Source organism: Pinus tabuliformis, chromosome 5_2 (assembly GCF_031772625.1).
Source record: "Pinus tabuliformis cultivar Carrire ecotype Pingquan chromosome 5_2, CPIR1, whole genome shotgun sequence".
In the NCBI taxonomy this organism is placed as follows: Eukaryota; Viridiplantae; Streptophyta; class Pinopsida; order Pinales; family Pinaceae; genus Pinus; species Pinus tabuliformis.
The window spans coordinates 1,042,265,989-1,042,284,137 of NC_142306.1; the positions used below are offsets into that span (position 1 = coordinate 1,042,265,989).

General features: G+C 42.3%; 2 protein-coding genes across 2 annotated transcripts; both read left to right on the forward strand.

Annotated features, from left to right (window-relative positions):
- The first annotated feature begins 2,894 nt into the window (after window positions 1-2,894).
- On the forward strand, window positions 2,895-4,061 carry LOC149162800 (uncharacterized). The gene has a single exon (XM_089435286.1). The coding sequence runs from the start codon at window positions 2,895-2,897 to the stop codon at window positions 4,059-4,061; it is 1,167 nt and encodes a 388-aa protein (XP_089291412.1).
- A 135-nt stretch (window positions 4,062-4,196) lies between these two features.
- Window positions 4,197-4,577, forward strand: LOC149162801 (uncharacterized). Its single transcript, XM_089435287.1, has one exon. It carries the CDS (start codon window positions 4,197-4,199, stop codon window positions 4,575-4,577), a length of 381 nt encoding a protein of 126 aa, XP_089291413.1.
- Window positions 4,578-18,149: the final 13,572 nt, after the last annotated feature.

An 18,149-nucleotide genomic window follows, 5' to 3' on the forward strand; every position in this document is an offset into this window, starting at 1 on the left:
AGTGGAGTCCTAATGCAGGAAGGGCATGTGGTTTGCTATGGATCAAGGAAGTTTAATGACCATGAGCATAACTGTGACTCATGATCTTGAGTTGACAACCATCATTCATGCATTGAATATGTGGAGACATTATCTTCTTGGTAGGAGGTTCATCTTGATGAATGGTCATAGTGGGCTAAGGTACTTGTTTGACCAACCCAATCTAAATGTAAGGAGAGATAGATGGCTTGCTACTCTTAGTGAGTTTGATTTTGAGATCAGATACATTAAGGGCAAGGATAATTGAGTTGCAGATGCTCTTAATAGGAGAGTACAGGTGAATCGTAATTCAACTGTGAGATTTTATGGGATGGATTTTATAAGAGCGGATATTGCAAGCATGGAAACATGATGAGAAGTACCAGTAGCTGAAGTGGAGGTTGTAGCAGCAAGGTGAAGGTGATAAGGATGAGGAGTATCGCTTCACTGTAAATGGCTTGGTCAGATTCAAGAGCAGGATTTATGTGCTAGATAGCAGCGAGTTGAAGAAGATTATTTTTAGGGAGTTTCATGTCAAACCATATTCAAGCCACCTAGGATACCATAAGACTTTGAAAACTATCAATAAGTGCTACTATTGGCCTAATTTTAAGAAAGAGGTGGCTGAGTGTTAGGTCCCTATAATACTAGTGTATTCCCTTATTATTATTGTCATTATATCTCCTTATTGTTATTGTTGTGCCCATGTTTTCCCCATATTGTTTTTATTGTGCTCCATAGAAGCCCATTATTGTTATTGTTGTGCCCTTACATTATTATTGTTATGTCGGCTTTGACTATATTGTGACCCCTTAGATTCCTATATATAGAAAGGATGTCTTGTCATTTATATCATCCAAGAATATTCATTTGTGTAATGTAAATGAGATTTCCCCCTCGAGGTGTCTAATTTTAAAGTTGTTGATCTATCTTTTCTTCTATTTTGTGAGTTGGTTGCATAACAATTGGTACCAGAGCTTTGGATTCTAGGATTTCGCTGCTTCAAACATGTCATCGTGGAATTTTCACTATAAATTTTTTTCTATGACTTTTCAGAAGCTAAAATTAAAACCAAGTTGAGCATAAATCTTTATGAACCATGAGCACAAATTTCAAAATTTTCCTCGCTATATTTTCGGAGATATGATCCAAGGAAGTTAGGGTTTTTGTAGGCTCCTGAATTATATCTCAAACAAGTGACCTGGGGAAAATAATCATAACTTTCTCTTTGAGCATCAGATTGAAATTTCATAAATAGGTACAAAAATAGGACGAAATGTGGTTTTCTATGTATTGGTTTCAGGTCCGAAGGTTGAAACAATGACACGTGACACTTCGTACAAGTTTGCTCTACTGAACCAGTCTATAATTAGGTCATCATGGGAGATTTGGAATAAATCTTTCTTGGAGAATCCAATCTTGATCAGACTTGTGGGGTTGGAACGAGGACTTATAGGGCTACCACAAGACGAAATTTCAGACCTTGGAGATCCGAAATTACAGAGATACAACAGATTAAATATAGAGCTCCTACAAAGCCAAACAAGGTGTGTAGTCTTTTTAAAATTTTGCATAAGTTTGGTTTCAAAAATTAGTTTGAAGGAATTCAAAGGACATAGTGAAGCATAATTACCATTAATTGATGCTTGGAAGAAAGAAAATGGATACACCTCGTAAGAAACCTGAAATCTCTAGCATGAATCATGAAGAAGAGGAAGAAATGCAACATGATATATCAAAATTACGAGACCAAGTGCAACAAATTTCACTCTCACAAAAAGTAGCAGAAGCTAAGAGGGATGGTTTAGAAGTACACATTGAAGATTTGAAGAAAGACATGGAAGTTTTGAAAGGAGGTTTGGCAAAGTTCCTACAAGAAATGCTTCCTAATGGCAAAAAGGTAGTAGAGGAAACTCATGGCTGCCATCAAAGCCCATAAACAAGGTAAAATTGCCCATGAGAGGCATTCCAGAAAATTATCCAAATTAAAAAGAAATCCAGTAGTTACGACTTACTAAGAACCTGAAAATTTTGTGAAACAGAAGGCAGTCAGGGTTGAGGTTGAGAACGCAGCTAGATCTAGTAACTCGATAGTAATTAATGTGGTAAGTAATCAACCAGCAGATAGGATGGATGGCGCATTAAGAATAAAGAGGATTAATGAGAGCACATGTGGTGTTAGTATAAGCATAGTGGACTCAGAATTTAAAAATGCAGAAGTTAAAAACTCAGAAGAATATGCTGATAACTCCCACACGGCTTCCAGCATACTCAAAGAAAAGACTAGAGACTGCGTTGTTAACTGCAGCGTGGTCATAGGTAAAAACGGGAATGAGGACACTATTTTTGAAAGAAGCCAGAAATAAAAGGGCCAACATGAATTTCCAGAACATGAGGACGGCATTAAAAATCTGGAAGGTGAACGGATTATTAGTAATGAGAGTGACCAGCATATTACAACAAACATAGGTTATGATGTGAGGTATTATAGTAGCGTTAGTGATGAGCCTGTAATCAGAATTGATGACGGTTGTCGGAATAATAAGGATAGCACTATAAGACCAATAAGTGAACACAGTTTTAACCCTAAAAATATAGATAAAGACAATGCAAATGATAGATCTGTTTTTAGTAAAGGGTTAGGGAATCCTAATGATGTAGGGGTTTCAAAACTAGTGTCTAGTAGAAAGGTTATTAATCTTTCCTCCTCAACTCTCACTCCTGAAGAAATTAATACTCTTAGTAAAGGCTTGGGATTCACAGTCTCCCCCAAAAACATTCCATTTGAAAACATCATCTGCAATATTGAGAATGGGACTCAAGGCCTTTCATTAGATGACAAAGAAGTACTAAAATAGGAGTGTGCCCTTATAATGATGAAAGCTAAGCCACCAAAGGGTAATTTAAATAAGGAAGGAAAGATTGCTCTTAGGTCACTTCATAATAATGACAAGATAGTGGTGCTTAGGGCTGACAAAGGAGGAGCGACTGTTGTTTTAGATAAGGATGATTACATTCATAAAATGAATGAACATCTTAACTGTGGTAGTTACAAAAGACTATACTCCAACCCCACTTCCAAGGTTATTAAACAGGTTAAGAAGGCTGTCATGGGATCAAACCTCGATGATAAAACAAAAAAGAGGTTAATTCCATCAAGTGAGGTCAGTCCCCAAATTTATGGATTACCAAAAATTCATAAAGAGGGGGTACCTCTTAGACCAATAGTCAACACCATTAGTTCCCCCACCTATGAATTAGCTAAATATGTGGCCAGGATCCTGAAACCTCTAGTTGGAAACACAGACTCCTTTATAAAAGACTCTAATGATTTTGTAGAACTCATCAAGAACGAAAAGGTTGATAAGGATGATATTCTGGTTAGTTTTGATGTTGTTTCTTTATTTACAAAGATTCCCCTTGATGAAGCTGTTCATGTTATAAAAGAAGTCATTGATCCAGATACGGCTAAACTTGCGGAAATTTGTTTGTGTTCCACTTTCTTCAGTTTTCAAGACAATTATTATGAGCAAATATCAGGAGTCGCCAACTTATACATGGAACACTTTGAAAGAAAATCCCTTGAATCATACCCTCTGAAACCGGCATGGTGGAAAAGATTTGTTGACGACACCAACCTAAAATGGACTCATGGCAAGGCTGAGCTCGAGAAGTTTTTTAATCATCTTAACTCTATATCATCTGACATCAAGTTTACTATGGAGCTTGAAGAAAATGGTAAACTTCCTTTTCTAGATGTCTTAGTCAGTAGAAAGGACGATGGTACTTTAGGACACCAAGTTTTTAGGAAGAAAACCCATACAGAAAGCTATCTCCATGCTGATTCATACCATCATCCAACCCAAAAATTTGGCGTCTTAAACACTCTTGCCGTTAGGGCTCTTAGAATTTCCAACTCTGAACATCTTAATGAAGAAATTAAGCACTTAACCTCTATTTTTAAAGATATAGGATATAAGGAGTTTAATATCAAGAAAGCCATAAAAAGAGCTCAAGAGAAGGTTCTCTCCAAGGGTCCCTGAGATGATTACGAAAAAGAAAGTTGCAAAAAGGTGTACCTTCCATTCATTCAAGGGGTCACAGATAAAATCGCTAAGATTTTAAGAAAGAAGGACATACTCACTCAGTTTACAACATGTGGAACAATTAGGCAGAAAATGAAGTCTGTTAAAGATAACATTGATCATCATCAGCTCAAGGGTGTGTATAAGATTGATTGTTCATGCGGGAAAAGTTATATTGGAGAGACAGGGCGGTCTTTGAAAACAAGACTTAAAGAGCACGGAGCAGATATTAAGAATGGGAGATCTCGTACATCAGCTCTTGCAGAGCACTCCTCCAAAACCAAGCATCATGTATGTCTGGAGAATGCCAGGATTATTGCAAGGGAAGATCATTATCAAATGAGAAAAATCAGAGAGGCTATTGAAATTATGAAGGTTCCACATAACCTCAATAGGGACAATGGAAATGAGATTAGTGGAAACTGGCTCCCCCTGATTAGACATATCAATCCCTCCAGACCTTTCGAGGAGTAGTACATCAGGTTTGTCCCCTACCCCCTCCTTAATTTCTAAACTCTCTCTCCATTAGTTAATTAATTAATTAATATAATATACTATAATTAAAATAATATATTATGTTATATAATATAACATAATATAATAATTTCTTAACTCTCTCTCCATTAGTTAATTAGTTAATTAATTAATTAAAATAATATAAATTAAAAATAGGTTAAAAAATTAATAATTACCTATTTTATTAACATTAAGATATTAAACAACTAATAAATAAAAATAAAATAAAATTCAAATAAGACTATTCTATAAATTATTAAAAATGAAATAAAATAGATCTTATATTTACTACTTTATTAATGAGGTAATTAAAAGTATTAATTTATTAATGAGGCAATTAAAAGAATTAATATTATTTATAAATAATATGAATTAAAATTAACATAAACTATTTATTTAATTAACATAATATAATAAGATTTCATATTAAAATAAAAATTAAAAATAAAAATTAAACAAATTAGAAGGAAGAAATAAATTTATGAAATAAATTCATGAATTAATTATCTAATAATTCATATTAAATTAAAACAATAAAAATTAAATAGGTTATATATTTTAGAATTAGTCGGCTTCTTCTTTAACTTATCAAGCCATTAGGTTTCTATTTATCCGTCCTGGTCGGCAAAATTCTTCTCTCAGTCTATCACTCATTTTCTATCTTGATGATGGATCCCCTTTGGGGTTCGAAATGTCGATCTAATGAACAAAATACTGTGGATAATCCGGATCATATTTTTCCAACAAAAGAAATGTTAGTCATGATTTCATAGACTTTAATGTTGGATTGAAGACTCACCATGTTCCAAAGATTGATATGAGGAAGTTTGATGGAAATGATCTTGTAACATGGATACTATAGATGGAGCAATATTTCGATCTCCATAATGTGCAAAACACAAAAAAGGTATGCATTGCGACTTTATATTTGGAACCCAATCAATTTGTATGGTATTGATTGTCACTTGGGCAATTTTTACGAAAGAAATGGTAGCACATTATTGGTGAGCTCCAGTATTGCAGCAATAATGCTGCAACTCTTGGGACTCCCTTCTTTACTTTTATCAACCCGGTAGTTCGTAACAAACTTGGAAGCGACGGTGCTGTATGCACAAGTACTAGCTCTTGCCGCAGCTGTCACTTGGTCAGCTGGCACAAGTCCGTTAGGGGCTTAAGACAACTTCTATGAGCTCTGAGAAGAAGCTTTTTAACTGAAGGAAGAAAGCTAACTCAAAGAAGGTTGATCTACTTGTAGAAAGAAACTGGAAAGCTAAAAGGAAACGTAACCCTAGCAAACCCTAATTTTATCCAGCTATCCCTACCGATGCAAGAAAGAGGATGCAAGCTACTGAAATAGATGCCATTGACTTCTAGAAATGTAACATGCATGTGTCTAAGCTACTTCTGTAGTAACATTTGAAAAAAAAAAACATCTTTTTGTATTTTTGAATAAGTTGTCAGAATTATCATGCATGCAATTTGACTGTTTTGACTGTGCAGAGGTGGATTGGCAAGGGGAAATGCTTGGATGAGGTCGGGAAGGTTCAGAGAGGGCCTAAGGGGTCCCTAACATCCTTCCAGAGATTTTCACAGAGTTTGGCTATCAAGAAACCTCATTTGTGAGCTTCTATAGGAAGTCTGCAGGGGTTCTACAGGATGTCTGTGATTTTCTACAGGATGTTCTGTAACTTTCTACAGGGTGTTCAGAAATGGGATTTTGGAGGATGGATGGATGGAGAAAGATGAAGGAGTGGGTATGGAGGTAGGATAAGGGTTGGAGGTGGTCCAGGACTTGGTGGATGGAGTTGAGGATAGAGGTAGATGGCTGGATTTGTTCAAGGAGGATTGAAGCAACGATGCACAAAAACTAGGGTTATGTGAGCAAATGGAAAACGTAAGGCTAGAAGCTAAGCTAAGGGATGGAGCAGATGCATTTGATAGAGTATGGGCAGGTGGAGGAGTGGTACAGGTGCTCTGCAAGTCGTTTTTCCAACTGAACCGATGAAGACTTGTAAAATCAAAAACCTAGTTACGTTGACCTAATCTGATCTAGCTGTCAGTAAAAAGGATGAACAGAAGTTGAATTACAATGAAACCATGTACACTAACTCATGCAACTAAGCAAGCAAAAGTCTAAACTTGTAACCAACTTCTATACATGAAAATTAAACACTAGCGATTGCATGGCAAAGCAAAATTAGTGTTTTTGTGGGCAGCAAGGTTATCCTGATCACAGCTCCTGATCCCACTGAGGGAGAGGTGAAACCAGAGATGGTTGATGGCCCTTTTTTGAAGCTTTTCCCTGTAAATAACCTATCAACTAAATCTGAGCATCAAAAGTCTTTCTAACCATTAATAGTGACCTAGTTAATCAGCAATATTTAATCTACTTTAACAGAAATGTTTTTGCAAATGCATAAAGAACAAATAACAATACATAAAGGAGGCCTTAGCACTCGGGTTGGGCCCAACCCCAAGAGTTGAAGGCTCCTATAAAGAACTCAGATCTGATGCCAAGTAAGGCTGCTTCTCATTACTCAAAAATAATCATCACAAGAAAGTTTGTACAGCAATAGCTAAGAAAAACGAGCTGAAGAAAGGACAGCACTATAGTGCAAATACCAACAGTTCCAAAAGTAAACTATGAAGGTTGAGGCCTTCCTATTTGTACCATACGAGGGGGCTAGCAGTCCTCATAGATTCAAGGGACTCGGTTGTCCCAACTGCTAGTAAACAATCACTCTTCCCAAAACTGCTTGGCTGCCTTTAAAACTCGTTTTGGTGGCCTGTGGAGCTCGGAGTTGAGGGTGGAGATTTCGAGGAAGGCCATTTAATGCAAGAGACAACCTCCCTACGAATCCTCACCTCAAGCTTGGCTGTCAGCTGACCCATGATTGCTTGGTTTTGCTCCAAAATTTGTCCAAAAATCCTGAAATAACCACGTATTAGCCTCCTAGGTAGAGTGACCACCCTTATTCATTCAAATAACACAAACATACTAAAAAACATGCATAATCTATGAAAAATGGAGGATTGAACAAGGACAATTAGGCAAAATGAGCCCAATAAGTTACCCAATTTGGGGGCTCATCATCACCCCCCTGCTAAATGGGTTGCTCATCCTCTGAGCAACTAGTCCAACTCATCATCCTTTATGGCTTTGATCGCCTCCCTCACGTCCCAAGCCTCGCTGTGATATCCTCTTCCCGGTCGTGGAATCCTGCCTTCCTTTGCACTTCCTCCCATTGTCTACCTTCTTCCTCTTCCTTCACTCCTTCTAGCAATCCCAAAAGTAAAGGAGGACTGAATTTTAAGCCAATCCAATTGGCCTGCAAGTTCTACATCAACTGTTTGTAGAGGGGTACCCTTGCCAAGGCTTCCCTCATCCTAGTGGGAGAGTGGTATTCTTTTATCTTCAGGCTGTGAGGCATTGTGTTCCACCGCCTTGTGCAGGCATGCATACAGTTTTCTCCCAACAGTCTCTCCATGTCCTCAAAGTGGGCAATGGCTTGAGCCTGTTGCTCAATGTATTCCGGTAGATCCTGAGGACTATTGGCCAAGTGCTGGTGGGCGCTTATCATTGCTGATGGGTCATCTGGCTCTGCTCTGATCATGAGAGGCTCACTGAGCTCTCTGCCTATGATATTGTGGACCTCTGCTGCTCTCTTCTCCTCATGGCTCATTCAAGAGGCCATGGCCATAAGCTGGACATCCCCTACCACTGTGTTAGGATCCCATGCGTTCATGTCCGGAAGGGCAAAGTTGTGCAAGTAGAACTCTGATAATTTGGCCCTATCCTCAGATGAACTACTGCCACATAGAGCTACAAACTGATGATAATTTTGGAATGGGGTGATGCCCCTTTGAGCCAAGGTATTGATCTGAAACTGTAACCACTGATCCTTGAGGTACAGGGCATAGGATTTGGCAGGCTGCCTACACTGCAGAGCTTCCATTGCCCAGCTGGCCATGCAGGCCAGTTGGGCCTCCTTTTCTTGTATCTGTTGTTTCAGAGATTGTGTCTCTAATTCTTTTTCCTGTAGCTGCCGATTCAGTATCTCAACTTCAGTCTACACCCCTTCCTTTCTCTGTTGTTCATCAGGGGTATCTCTGGCTATTGTGGGCTCCTCCTGCTGCTATTGTTCTCCCAAGATATGAGGTCTGTCTTCCTTCCTCTGTGCCTGTAATTGTAGCTGCTGTCTAAGCAGCTCATTTTCTTCCTGTAGCCTGACCCGCTGGCTGCTCTCCACATGTCGTACCATAGCCAATTCTCTTCTAGCCTCCTTGAGCTGCTCCTCCAGAGGACCTATATCTGCCACTCCCTTGGACTTAGCGATTTTCATCCAAGTGTGGGTCCTCACTCTCTCTTCCTCTAGTGCAAGGAAAAGTGGCACTGTGAATTTCTGAGGAATGATCTTTCCGGCCTCTAAGAAGTTATAGTAGGATCCCAAGCTAGGCTGGGGGCTAGGTTCCATAATGTGTTCTACCTTTTCTTCCCTTTGAGGTGATTTAGCTGCCTCACCCTCCATTGCTTCGGTCTCCTTTAGTCTAGCCAATGTTTCCTGTAGAATAGTCTCAGCATCCTGTAGAGAGGCCTTTGTGTCCAACATTTTCATTCTCTCCCTCCAGGTGGATGTCTTCGGGCTTCCTCATTCATAAGTGATGGCTGCCTTGGAGGAGGACCTCTCCTTTGGTGTGGTAGGGGTGTCTACAATGGTGATTGGTTCTTTGGACGGTGGCTGGGGTCTACGAGTTTTAATCCTCACGCTCCTTCTCGCCTTAAAATATAGTGGAAGCTCCCTCTTTCGCTTCTCCTTCTGCTTGGGAGATGTGCTTAGGGTGGCCAGCACAGCTCCTACCTCCCTAGCTAAAATCTCGGGAAATTTCTCCTTCTGTTGCCCTTTTCCCAGACTTCCTGTAGAAAGTCCTGTAGTGACCATTTTCTGGCTTCCTGTAGAAGCAGTTTTCTGGCTTCCTGTAGAAATAGTCTGCCGGCTTCCTGTAGAAACAGTCTGTCAGCTTCCTGTAGAACCGGTTTTTACTGATTTGGCTTGCTTGGCTGGGGGTGCCTTCTCTTTGACTTGTGCTGTGGTTGCCTTGGGTGTGCCCTTACTTGTTTGGACTTTTTCAGTCCTCTCTGCCTTGATTTGCAACCATTTCTCCCTTGGCGTTTGTGCTTTTATCTCACCCACAGCTTTGGCCTAAGTAGCTTGGCCTTTTTCTTGTTTCTCTTCTTGATTTTCCTGTGGTGGCCTGTCCTGGGTTTTCTTACCCTTAGCTTCCTTACCCTTAGTTTGCTTCTCCGCCTCAATATGCTCCTTTTCCTCACTGCTGGATGAAGTGAGTTCCTCGGCCAGAATTTGGATATCATCATCCTTGGTCATATTGCGAAAAATCTCCCAGGAGATAGGGACAGTATAAGTATGGAGGGCATCTTCTACTAGGAGCTTGATAAGCCCATGATGAGCCAGCTGGTCTAGTGTGTCCTCCTTCAGTTTTGTGCCACACTCAATCAATGACTGTAGGAGGAAGTATGGGATGCTCAATTTTTGTTCTGAGGGCAAATCCATCTTATGCCCGAGCTCAGTTAACAAGAGGAAGTGATAACCATATACAATACTGAATTGCCCCTCACAGGTAATGTATTTCATAATCTGAAGGCTGACCTCGCTCCAAAATGGATGTAGGCTAGCTCTCCGGACCCCATTTTTATCCTCTGAAAACTGTTCTTCTGGTAGGAAAAATTCCTTTTTGGCCTTTTGGCCCAATTTCCTTTCCTCTTTATCCCAGGGTATCCCCAATGGAAAATCAATGACCCAACTAATGAGTTGTGGGGTGAGTTTCAAGGTCAATCCTCTGAAATTTACAATGGCCAGTGTTTTTGATTTGGGTTGCGGGGACCTTAGGAACTCCTCTCTTATTTCATCATCGTGACCTTGAATTCTGTCACAGAAGGTCATCCACTTTGCACGGGTAAACAGGTCTACCACCTCAGGAGTTTCTCTCAACTTCTTGGAATCCGAGGGTTCCTTTTTGATAAAACCTCCTAGCATGGTGAAAAATACTCAAATACTCTGTTTTGGCTTGAGCTCTGGTTAGAATGGAAATTCTGATATGGTTTCCTCCTTTGATTCTCAGGACAGGGTTTCTCAGCTGTTTGTATCTCCCCTTTCACCAATTTCCTGGTTATACTACTGCTGTTGCCCAAAACTCGACTTGTCAAAAGGAAATTAGGCTCTCATAGACAGGGTGCAGAGCTTGTTTTTCTATTCCATCCACATGACAATCGCGACAATATTTTATATGTGCACAGGTGAGCCTTACAACGGTTTATCGTTCATGGAGAGAATTGGTTATCAGGAACCGTGGAGGAAAATGTGACGCTGCATCATTTGAAAGAAATTCCGTGTATCATATAACCAAACCATTATTCTTGACCCACAGGCAGACTGGTTTTAAATTTTTTTTCACTTCAAACAAGCTAATTCACCACCTTTCGAAATATCAAGCATGGGAATGGCATGTTCGAGCCTACCTCTCTTTGAAATTTCCAATTCGGACGCAGAAGATACAGGTTTCTTTGCTCCGGGAGGGTATGTTGTGCTTCCTGTAGAGCTCCTTCCTATAGAGAGATTTTCCGGCTTCTGGAGGACGTCACGGTGCTTCTGAGCAAGCCTGGGATGCGGGAAGATTTTGAACCAGGCCGAGAAACTCAGGCTAACGAACTGCAGAGGAGGAGGACGCTCACGTTGCTGAAAACCGGTTGTAGGCGTAAATGACAGTGGTTAATGTGAGTGCTCTGGCCGAATGATTTTGAAATACAACGCAATTCATGGCGCGGGGGGTGAGGTGTCCAGGCCGAGCCGTTAGACAACGTCACGGCCATCATTCCCCGGCGTGTCTCTGACCGCCAATGTCTATCTCCGCCATTACCCGCCGTCATCCCTGTCAGTCCACCGATTTCACTGCAAATCTGCTGATTTTCCCCGACTGGACACTTCCCACGTGTCGGCTCCACGTCCTTCTGGCGGAATCGAGCGTAACCGAGCTCGTTCGGATCCCACGAGGCAATTCTACTGGCTGTGGGTGGCCAGTTGACTGGCCATTGCATTCGTTCAATCTGCACCATTCACAGATATGCAGTGTTCATAGTATAGCTTATGAAATTTGATGAAATAAGGTTAGGCACTTACCTGTGTGGCCGTGGACGTGTTTCGCAGGTTTCTGGACGTGAAACGATGGCTTTGCTCACTGCTGCTTTGTGCACAGGCGTTGGAATTCCTTCGTTCATTGGTTGATGCTGGATGCAAGGCTTTCAGGACCTGGTCCTCTGGTGGTGAATGTTGCATGCACGGCCCTGTCTTTTCTCAGCTGTCGAGGAGGTGTTCACATTCACGTGGAGCTAGTTGCATGCATCCTATGTCGATTTCAACTGCTCTTGACTCCATAGTGTGCGCTCCAGATGGATCAGCTGCTACAGGATTCCTGTAGGATATCCTGTAGCTGCTTCTCCTCCTGGGATGCATGTTGAAACGGGCAAGGCTATAATCACGGATGAAGGATCCTATTGAAGCTTTTGACAGGCAGAGTGTGCGAGCTTTTGAACACTTGATTTGTCCCTTAGGAAAAAAAATTCGCTCTGAGGAAAACAAGACTTTTTGCATGACTGTGAAGGAATACGGGACCAAATTGTGGTAATGGAAGTGGAAGGAGATGAAACAGGTGATGGATGGGAAAGAGGGATGGCTGCAGGCCTCACCAACAAACTCCAAGCTTTAAATCCTTCTCCAGAATCGATTTTGGCCTGGCCAAAGGTTCTACAGGATGTTTCCTGTAGAAATGCAGAGCTTCCTGTAGAAAGCCCTGAAACTTCTTGTAGGAGGTTGAATCTTGACCCGAATGTGTCCAAATCCTGGAAAAAGTGAGTGGCCATGGAGGGAGTGTCTGTAAGGATGTCTGGTAGCTTGGGATGGACCCCTGTCCTTGTTTTGCGCGATCTTCTTCATCTGCACTATAATCCCTGTAACCTGCAATAATTTCAAAGATCAGACCTGTTTTTTCTTCTTTTTCTTCTTTTTTTTTTTTTTGAAAGACAGCAGGGGTGCCTTTATGAGGTTTTCACCCCCACTATCTGCCTTGGGCACCTCAAAGAGGTTTTCGCCCAAGGATATTTTTTTTTATTCCATTTTTTTATTTTCTGAGAGATAGCTGGGGCGCCTCCATGAGGTTTTCACCCTTACTGCCTGCCCTGGCCACCTCAGAGAGGTTTTCATCCAGGGATCTTTTTATTCCTCTTTTTTTTTTTGATGATCAAGGTGTGGCCGAAACAGAGGCAGAACCCTGCTCTATTACCAGCACTGACTTTTCCACAGTTTCAATGAACTCCTGCCTTGAAAGGGGTTTCTTGTAGATTTTCAGTCGATGCCCATTGACAAGCATGGGGATGGCTTCCTCATCAATGGTCCTGATAAGGATTGAACCATTGTCATTGCATTTCTCCACTGTATATGGTCCTAACCATCTTGTCCTCAGCTTTCCTTTGAAATCCTTGTATCTTGAGTCATACAGCAGCGCCCAATCTCCCGGCTGGAATTGCTTTTCATTAAGGTGCTAGTCATGCCATATCTTCCTCTGGAGTTGAACTACCTCTGAGTGGAGAAGGGCCTACATTCTGTGTTCATCTAATCCATTCAGCTGCAACAATCTTTCACGTTGAGCATGGTTGAGATCTAGGTCCAGCTGAGCTGCCACCCTTAATGTATTGTACTCGAACTCGATGGACAACAAAGCTTTCTTCCCGTAGACCAGCTCATAAGGTGTGAAACCGGTTGTAGTCTTCCAAGTGGTGTTGTAGGCCCAGGTGGCCTCAACCAGGGGATCTGCCCAATCCTTTCTGCTGCTGCTCATAACCTTAGTCAAAATCCCTTCCAATACTCGATTAGTGACTTCCACTTTCCCATTTGCTTGAGGATGATAGGGGGTGGAAGTCTTGTGCTTGATCTTGTGATGTGCGAGAAAGTCTTCAATCAGGTTAGAGGTGAACTGGTTTCCTTGATCTGTGACTAACTCTCTCGGGTAGCCAAACTTGTAGAAGATATTTTCCCTCAGAAACTCAGCCACCTTTTCTTTTGTTGCTGCTTTGATTGCCTTTGTTTCTGCCCACTTGGTTAGATAGTCGGTGCACACAATGATGTAAGATCGTTGCTTTGAAGGAGGGTTGATAGGACCCACAAAATCCATGCCCCACTTCTCAAATGGCTCGAAGGTCACTTGAGGTTGGAGAGGCATTTCATCCCTTGGAGTCGGTTTCCCCATCCTCTGACATCGGTCACACTGGCTGATGTATCTTCTGACATCTTGATGAAGAGTAGGCCAATAGTAGCCTGCCTGTAGAATTTTGAAGGCAGTCCTTTTGGCTGCAAAGTGGCCTCCACAAGGTCCATCATGATAGGTTAGGAGGATTTCAAAGACTTCCTCCTCCCTAACACAACATCTCAAGATCTGATCTGGGCCAAGTTTAAACAGGTTGCCCCCAATCCAAGTGAACGGGGCACTCTTCCTTACAATTCTGCTCTTCTCCTTTGAGGATAGATGCGGAGGGAACTGTGCTGAGACCAAGTAATTTGCTATATCAGCAAACCATGGAGAGAGCACTGAGATAGCAAACAGATGTTCATCTGGCATCTGGTCATCCACTGTTCCTTCTTCACCTGCAGGCAAGTCCAATCTAGACAAGAAATCAGCAACAACATTTTCCTTACCTGGCTTGTCGACAATCGTCAAATCAAATTGTTGTAACAAAAGTAACCATCTAATAATACGAGCATTGACATCAGGCTTATTCATTAAATATCTAATCGCAGCATGATCAGTGTGTACAAATGTTTGATAACTAGTGATGTAGTGTCTGAACTTGTTTAGGGAATGGACTACAGCCAGGAACTCTTTCTCGGTTATAGTATAGTTCATCTCTGCCTTGGATAGGTTTTTGCTGACGAAGTATATGGCATATGGGAGTTTCTACTCAACTTGTCCTAAGGCTGCCCCTATGGCTTTGTTCAAGGCATCAGTGTGGATGTGGAAAGGTAGGGCCCAGTTTGGACCTCTCAAGATTGGGGCGGACACCAGCTTATCTTTCAATTTGTCTAGTGCCCCTTGAGAGTTGTCAGTCCATTTAAGCTCAACATCTTTCCCTAAAAGTCCAAACAAAGGCGAGGCTAGCTTACTAAAGTCTTTAATGAATCTTCGATAATATCATGCTAAGCCTAGGAAACTTCGAACATCTCTTACCTTCTGAGGAGGTGGAACCTTTTGGATGATAGCAATTTTGTTAGGATCCACTTGTAACCCTTGGCGAGAAATGGTATGTCCTAGCACGGTCCCTTCAGTCATCAGAAATTCACATTTTTCGGGACTGAGGGACAGGTTCATCTCAATGCACTTGGTTAGAACTTTTCCCAGATTAGTCAATGCTTCTTGGAAGTTGGACCCATAAGGAGTAAAGTCATCCATATAGATTTCTACCGAATCATGGACCAACTCAGAAAAGATGCTTAATACTGCTCTCTGGAAAGTGGCAGGAGCGTTGCATAGCCCAAAGGGAAGGACTCGATAGGCAAAGGTACCCCAAGGACAGGTGAAGGTGGTTTTATCTTGGTCTTCCGGGCTGATTTGGATCTGGTTATACCCGCTGAACCCATCTAGGAAAGAGAAGAACTTCTTCCCTGCCAGTCCATCCAATACTTGATCTATGAAAGGCAAAGGGAAATGGTCTTTCTTGGTGGCTTTGTTAAGTTCTCAGTAATCTACACAAGTTCTCCACTTTTCGTTCTTTTTGGGCACCGACATTAGAGGCGAGACCCACTCACTATCGGAGATAGGATAGATGAATCCTGCATCCAATAATTTTTGCAATTCTTCTTTGACAATGTTCTTAAAGGCTGGATTCATTCTCCTCTGAGGATGCCTGACCAGTTTACAATCTTCTTTAATGTAGATGTGATGGGTACAGACTGAAGGATGGACTCCTCTCATCTCTTTATAGCTCCAGGCGAAAGCATCTAAATGATTGTTCAGTAAGTTACACAACACCTTCTCCTGGGAAGGAGATAGGGAGGAGCTGATCTTTAAAGTTCTTCCGGGACCAAACTCCACATTCTTAACTCTGGGAGAGGTTGGATCAGTCACACAGAGGTCCACTAAGGTGCTGGCTTGGGTATCCTCCACCAATTCCTCTAAGGACAGTGCACTGGGAGGTGGATTTTGAATCAAAGTCTCAATCAAATCATCCTTGGTTTGAGGACCTCCCCTAGTGGCTTCTACTGTGCACAATGGTGCAGAGTAGACCTCATCCTCATCTCCTTCTTCCAACTAGAGTGGTAAGTCATTTTCTAGTAGAGGTTGGGCAGGAGGATATAGGACTAGCTGCTTGGACATAGGCCCATTCTTGATGGTCATGCTTCCAGCTCGGCAACTGATGTAAGCATCCGCAGTGGCTAACCAAGGCCTTCCCAAAATGAGGGGGTATCCAATGAGCTTAGCCTTTGGCTGAAGGACAAAGAAGTCTGCAGGGTATTCCCAAGAGTCAACAGAGACCAAGACATCCTCCAAAATCCCTTCGGGAGTCACGGTGGAGCGATCTGCCAACTGCAAGACTGTCGAGGTCTTCCTTAAGGAATTCTGAAGGTTGAGCTTAAGCATGGTGTCCCTGGTCATCACGTTAATGGCAGCCCCTAGATCAATCAAGGTATGGGGAATTATGGTGCCATTGATGTGGACATCAACTATAGGACTCCCAGGGTCCAAATACTTTGGACAAATTACTTGCCCCAACATTAGGATTGGATAGTTGTCTGATGACATTGATAGTCGAGGCATCTCTCTTTCTCCTGCCTGGGTTCCTGAAACACTTCTCCTTTATCAATTTGTTGTATATCGGTAGATCTTTGATGGCCTGGAGAAGGGGTATTTTCACACACAATTGTTTCAGTTCTTCCAGAAGTTTAGTCTCCTCTAGGTTTGGTTGCGTGGTTACTGTTAGTCGCTCAGGAAAGGGTGGAATGGCTTTGGGTTCACTTTCTTGTTTCTCTTCCTCGTCCTCTGGGGGAGGAGGTTGGCGATCTGGAAGGGTCTTTCTGGATCGCAGGTTGATCTCCTAGATCTCCACAGCATAGGTAGGACATGTTGTCTCCCCAGTGTATACCTGTTGGGCCTGTCGGTTGTTGGGGTTCGGGTTCGGTTGGGCAGGCATCTGGGGTTGTCTTGGAGGAGCAGGAGGTAATGGTTGTGGTTGAGCTGGTGGTGGAGGTAGAATGGTGGGAGGAGAGTTGTATTGGGGCCTCCACCCCGGTTGAGGTGCATTCCACTGAGGCTGTGGCTGGACATGTGAGTGAAACGAATGAGCAGTGGGTTGAGTATGGTATTGAGGTGGATAAGACCACGGAGGAGGTGCAGACCAGGAAGGATGAGCAGGGGGACCCCAAGAAGGCATGTGAGCAGATTGGTTGGGGCTATAATAAGCTTGGGATGTCCCTTGCATCCCCTGCTGGTAAGGTCTGGGTCCATGCGGCCTCCTTTGGTTGAGGAAGTAGAGAGGTTCAGTGGGTGCCTCAGTCCCTTGGTACATGGCTTTGAATCCGGGCAAGGTTGGGCATTGGTTTGTAGGGTGGTTCTCCTCACAAACGAAACATACCTCTACTGAGTGCAATGGACACTCGTTCTTAGGGTGCTTCCTCGTACATCTAGGACAGAAAATGGCCAGAGCCCTCTCAGCTTCCTCTTTCTTTTGTTGGATTAGGAAAGTATCAAATTGCATGGCAATGGTCTGTCTCATCTCACTTTTGAGGTCTTCCATCTGATTAGCAAACTCATGCTTGGAGAAGGTAGTATTAGTTGAAAGTGGATTCCCCCTACCTCTTTTCCAGGCTGCCCTAGAGTGGTTTCTAAACACAGTCTTTATGTCCTCATAAGGTAGTTGGTAAATGTCTCCTCCAGCTAGCATGTGAAGGGTATCTAGAAGGTCTTCAGGGACTCCTCGGAGCAGAACCAGCTTTATAGATTCAGGGTCAAGTGTGCACCTGGCCTGTTTATGGCTAAGTTGGAACCTTTCCTCATAGCCCTCTAAAGACTCATCCTTTCCCATGGTCATCCGAAAGATTTCTCCTTTGGTTTCCTTTGACCTACAGTAATCCCGGTATTTGTTGTTAAAGGCTTGATGCATCTGAGCCCAAGTAGTGATATTGTTTCTAGGTAACCCCATGAACCAGCGTAATACTGCATCCTTAAGGGTAGAGGGAAATAGTTTCAACTTTTTCTCATCTTCTGTATAGTCATAGGTTTGACAAAGGACAACAAACTCAAACAGGAAGGTATCAGGGTCTTCAGTGGTCAATCCATGGAAATGAGGTAAGGCTGAAGGACTAATGTTCTTCATTTTCATGTCCCCGTTGGTCTCTCAGATGGGGAAGGTACCTTCTATTCTCTCATCATCATTTCTACCATTTCTGTTGTCAGCCATGGTCTCAAAAGGAA

What these genes read in the sequence shown, in the direction of transcription:
- LOC149162801 (XM_089435287.1), top strand. Translation starts at nt 4,197, where the DNA reads ATGAAGTCTGTTAAAGATAACATTGATCATCATCAGCTCAAGGGTGTG.
- LOC149162800 (XM_089435286.1), top strand. Translation starts at nt 2,895, where the DNA reads ATGAAAGCTAAGCCACCAAAGGGTAATTTAAATAAGGAAGGAAAGATT.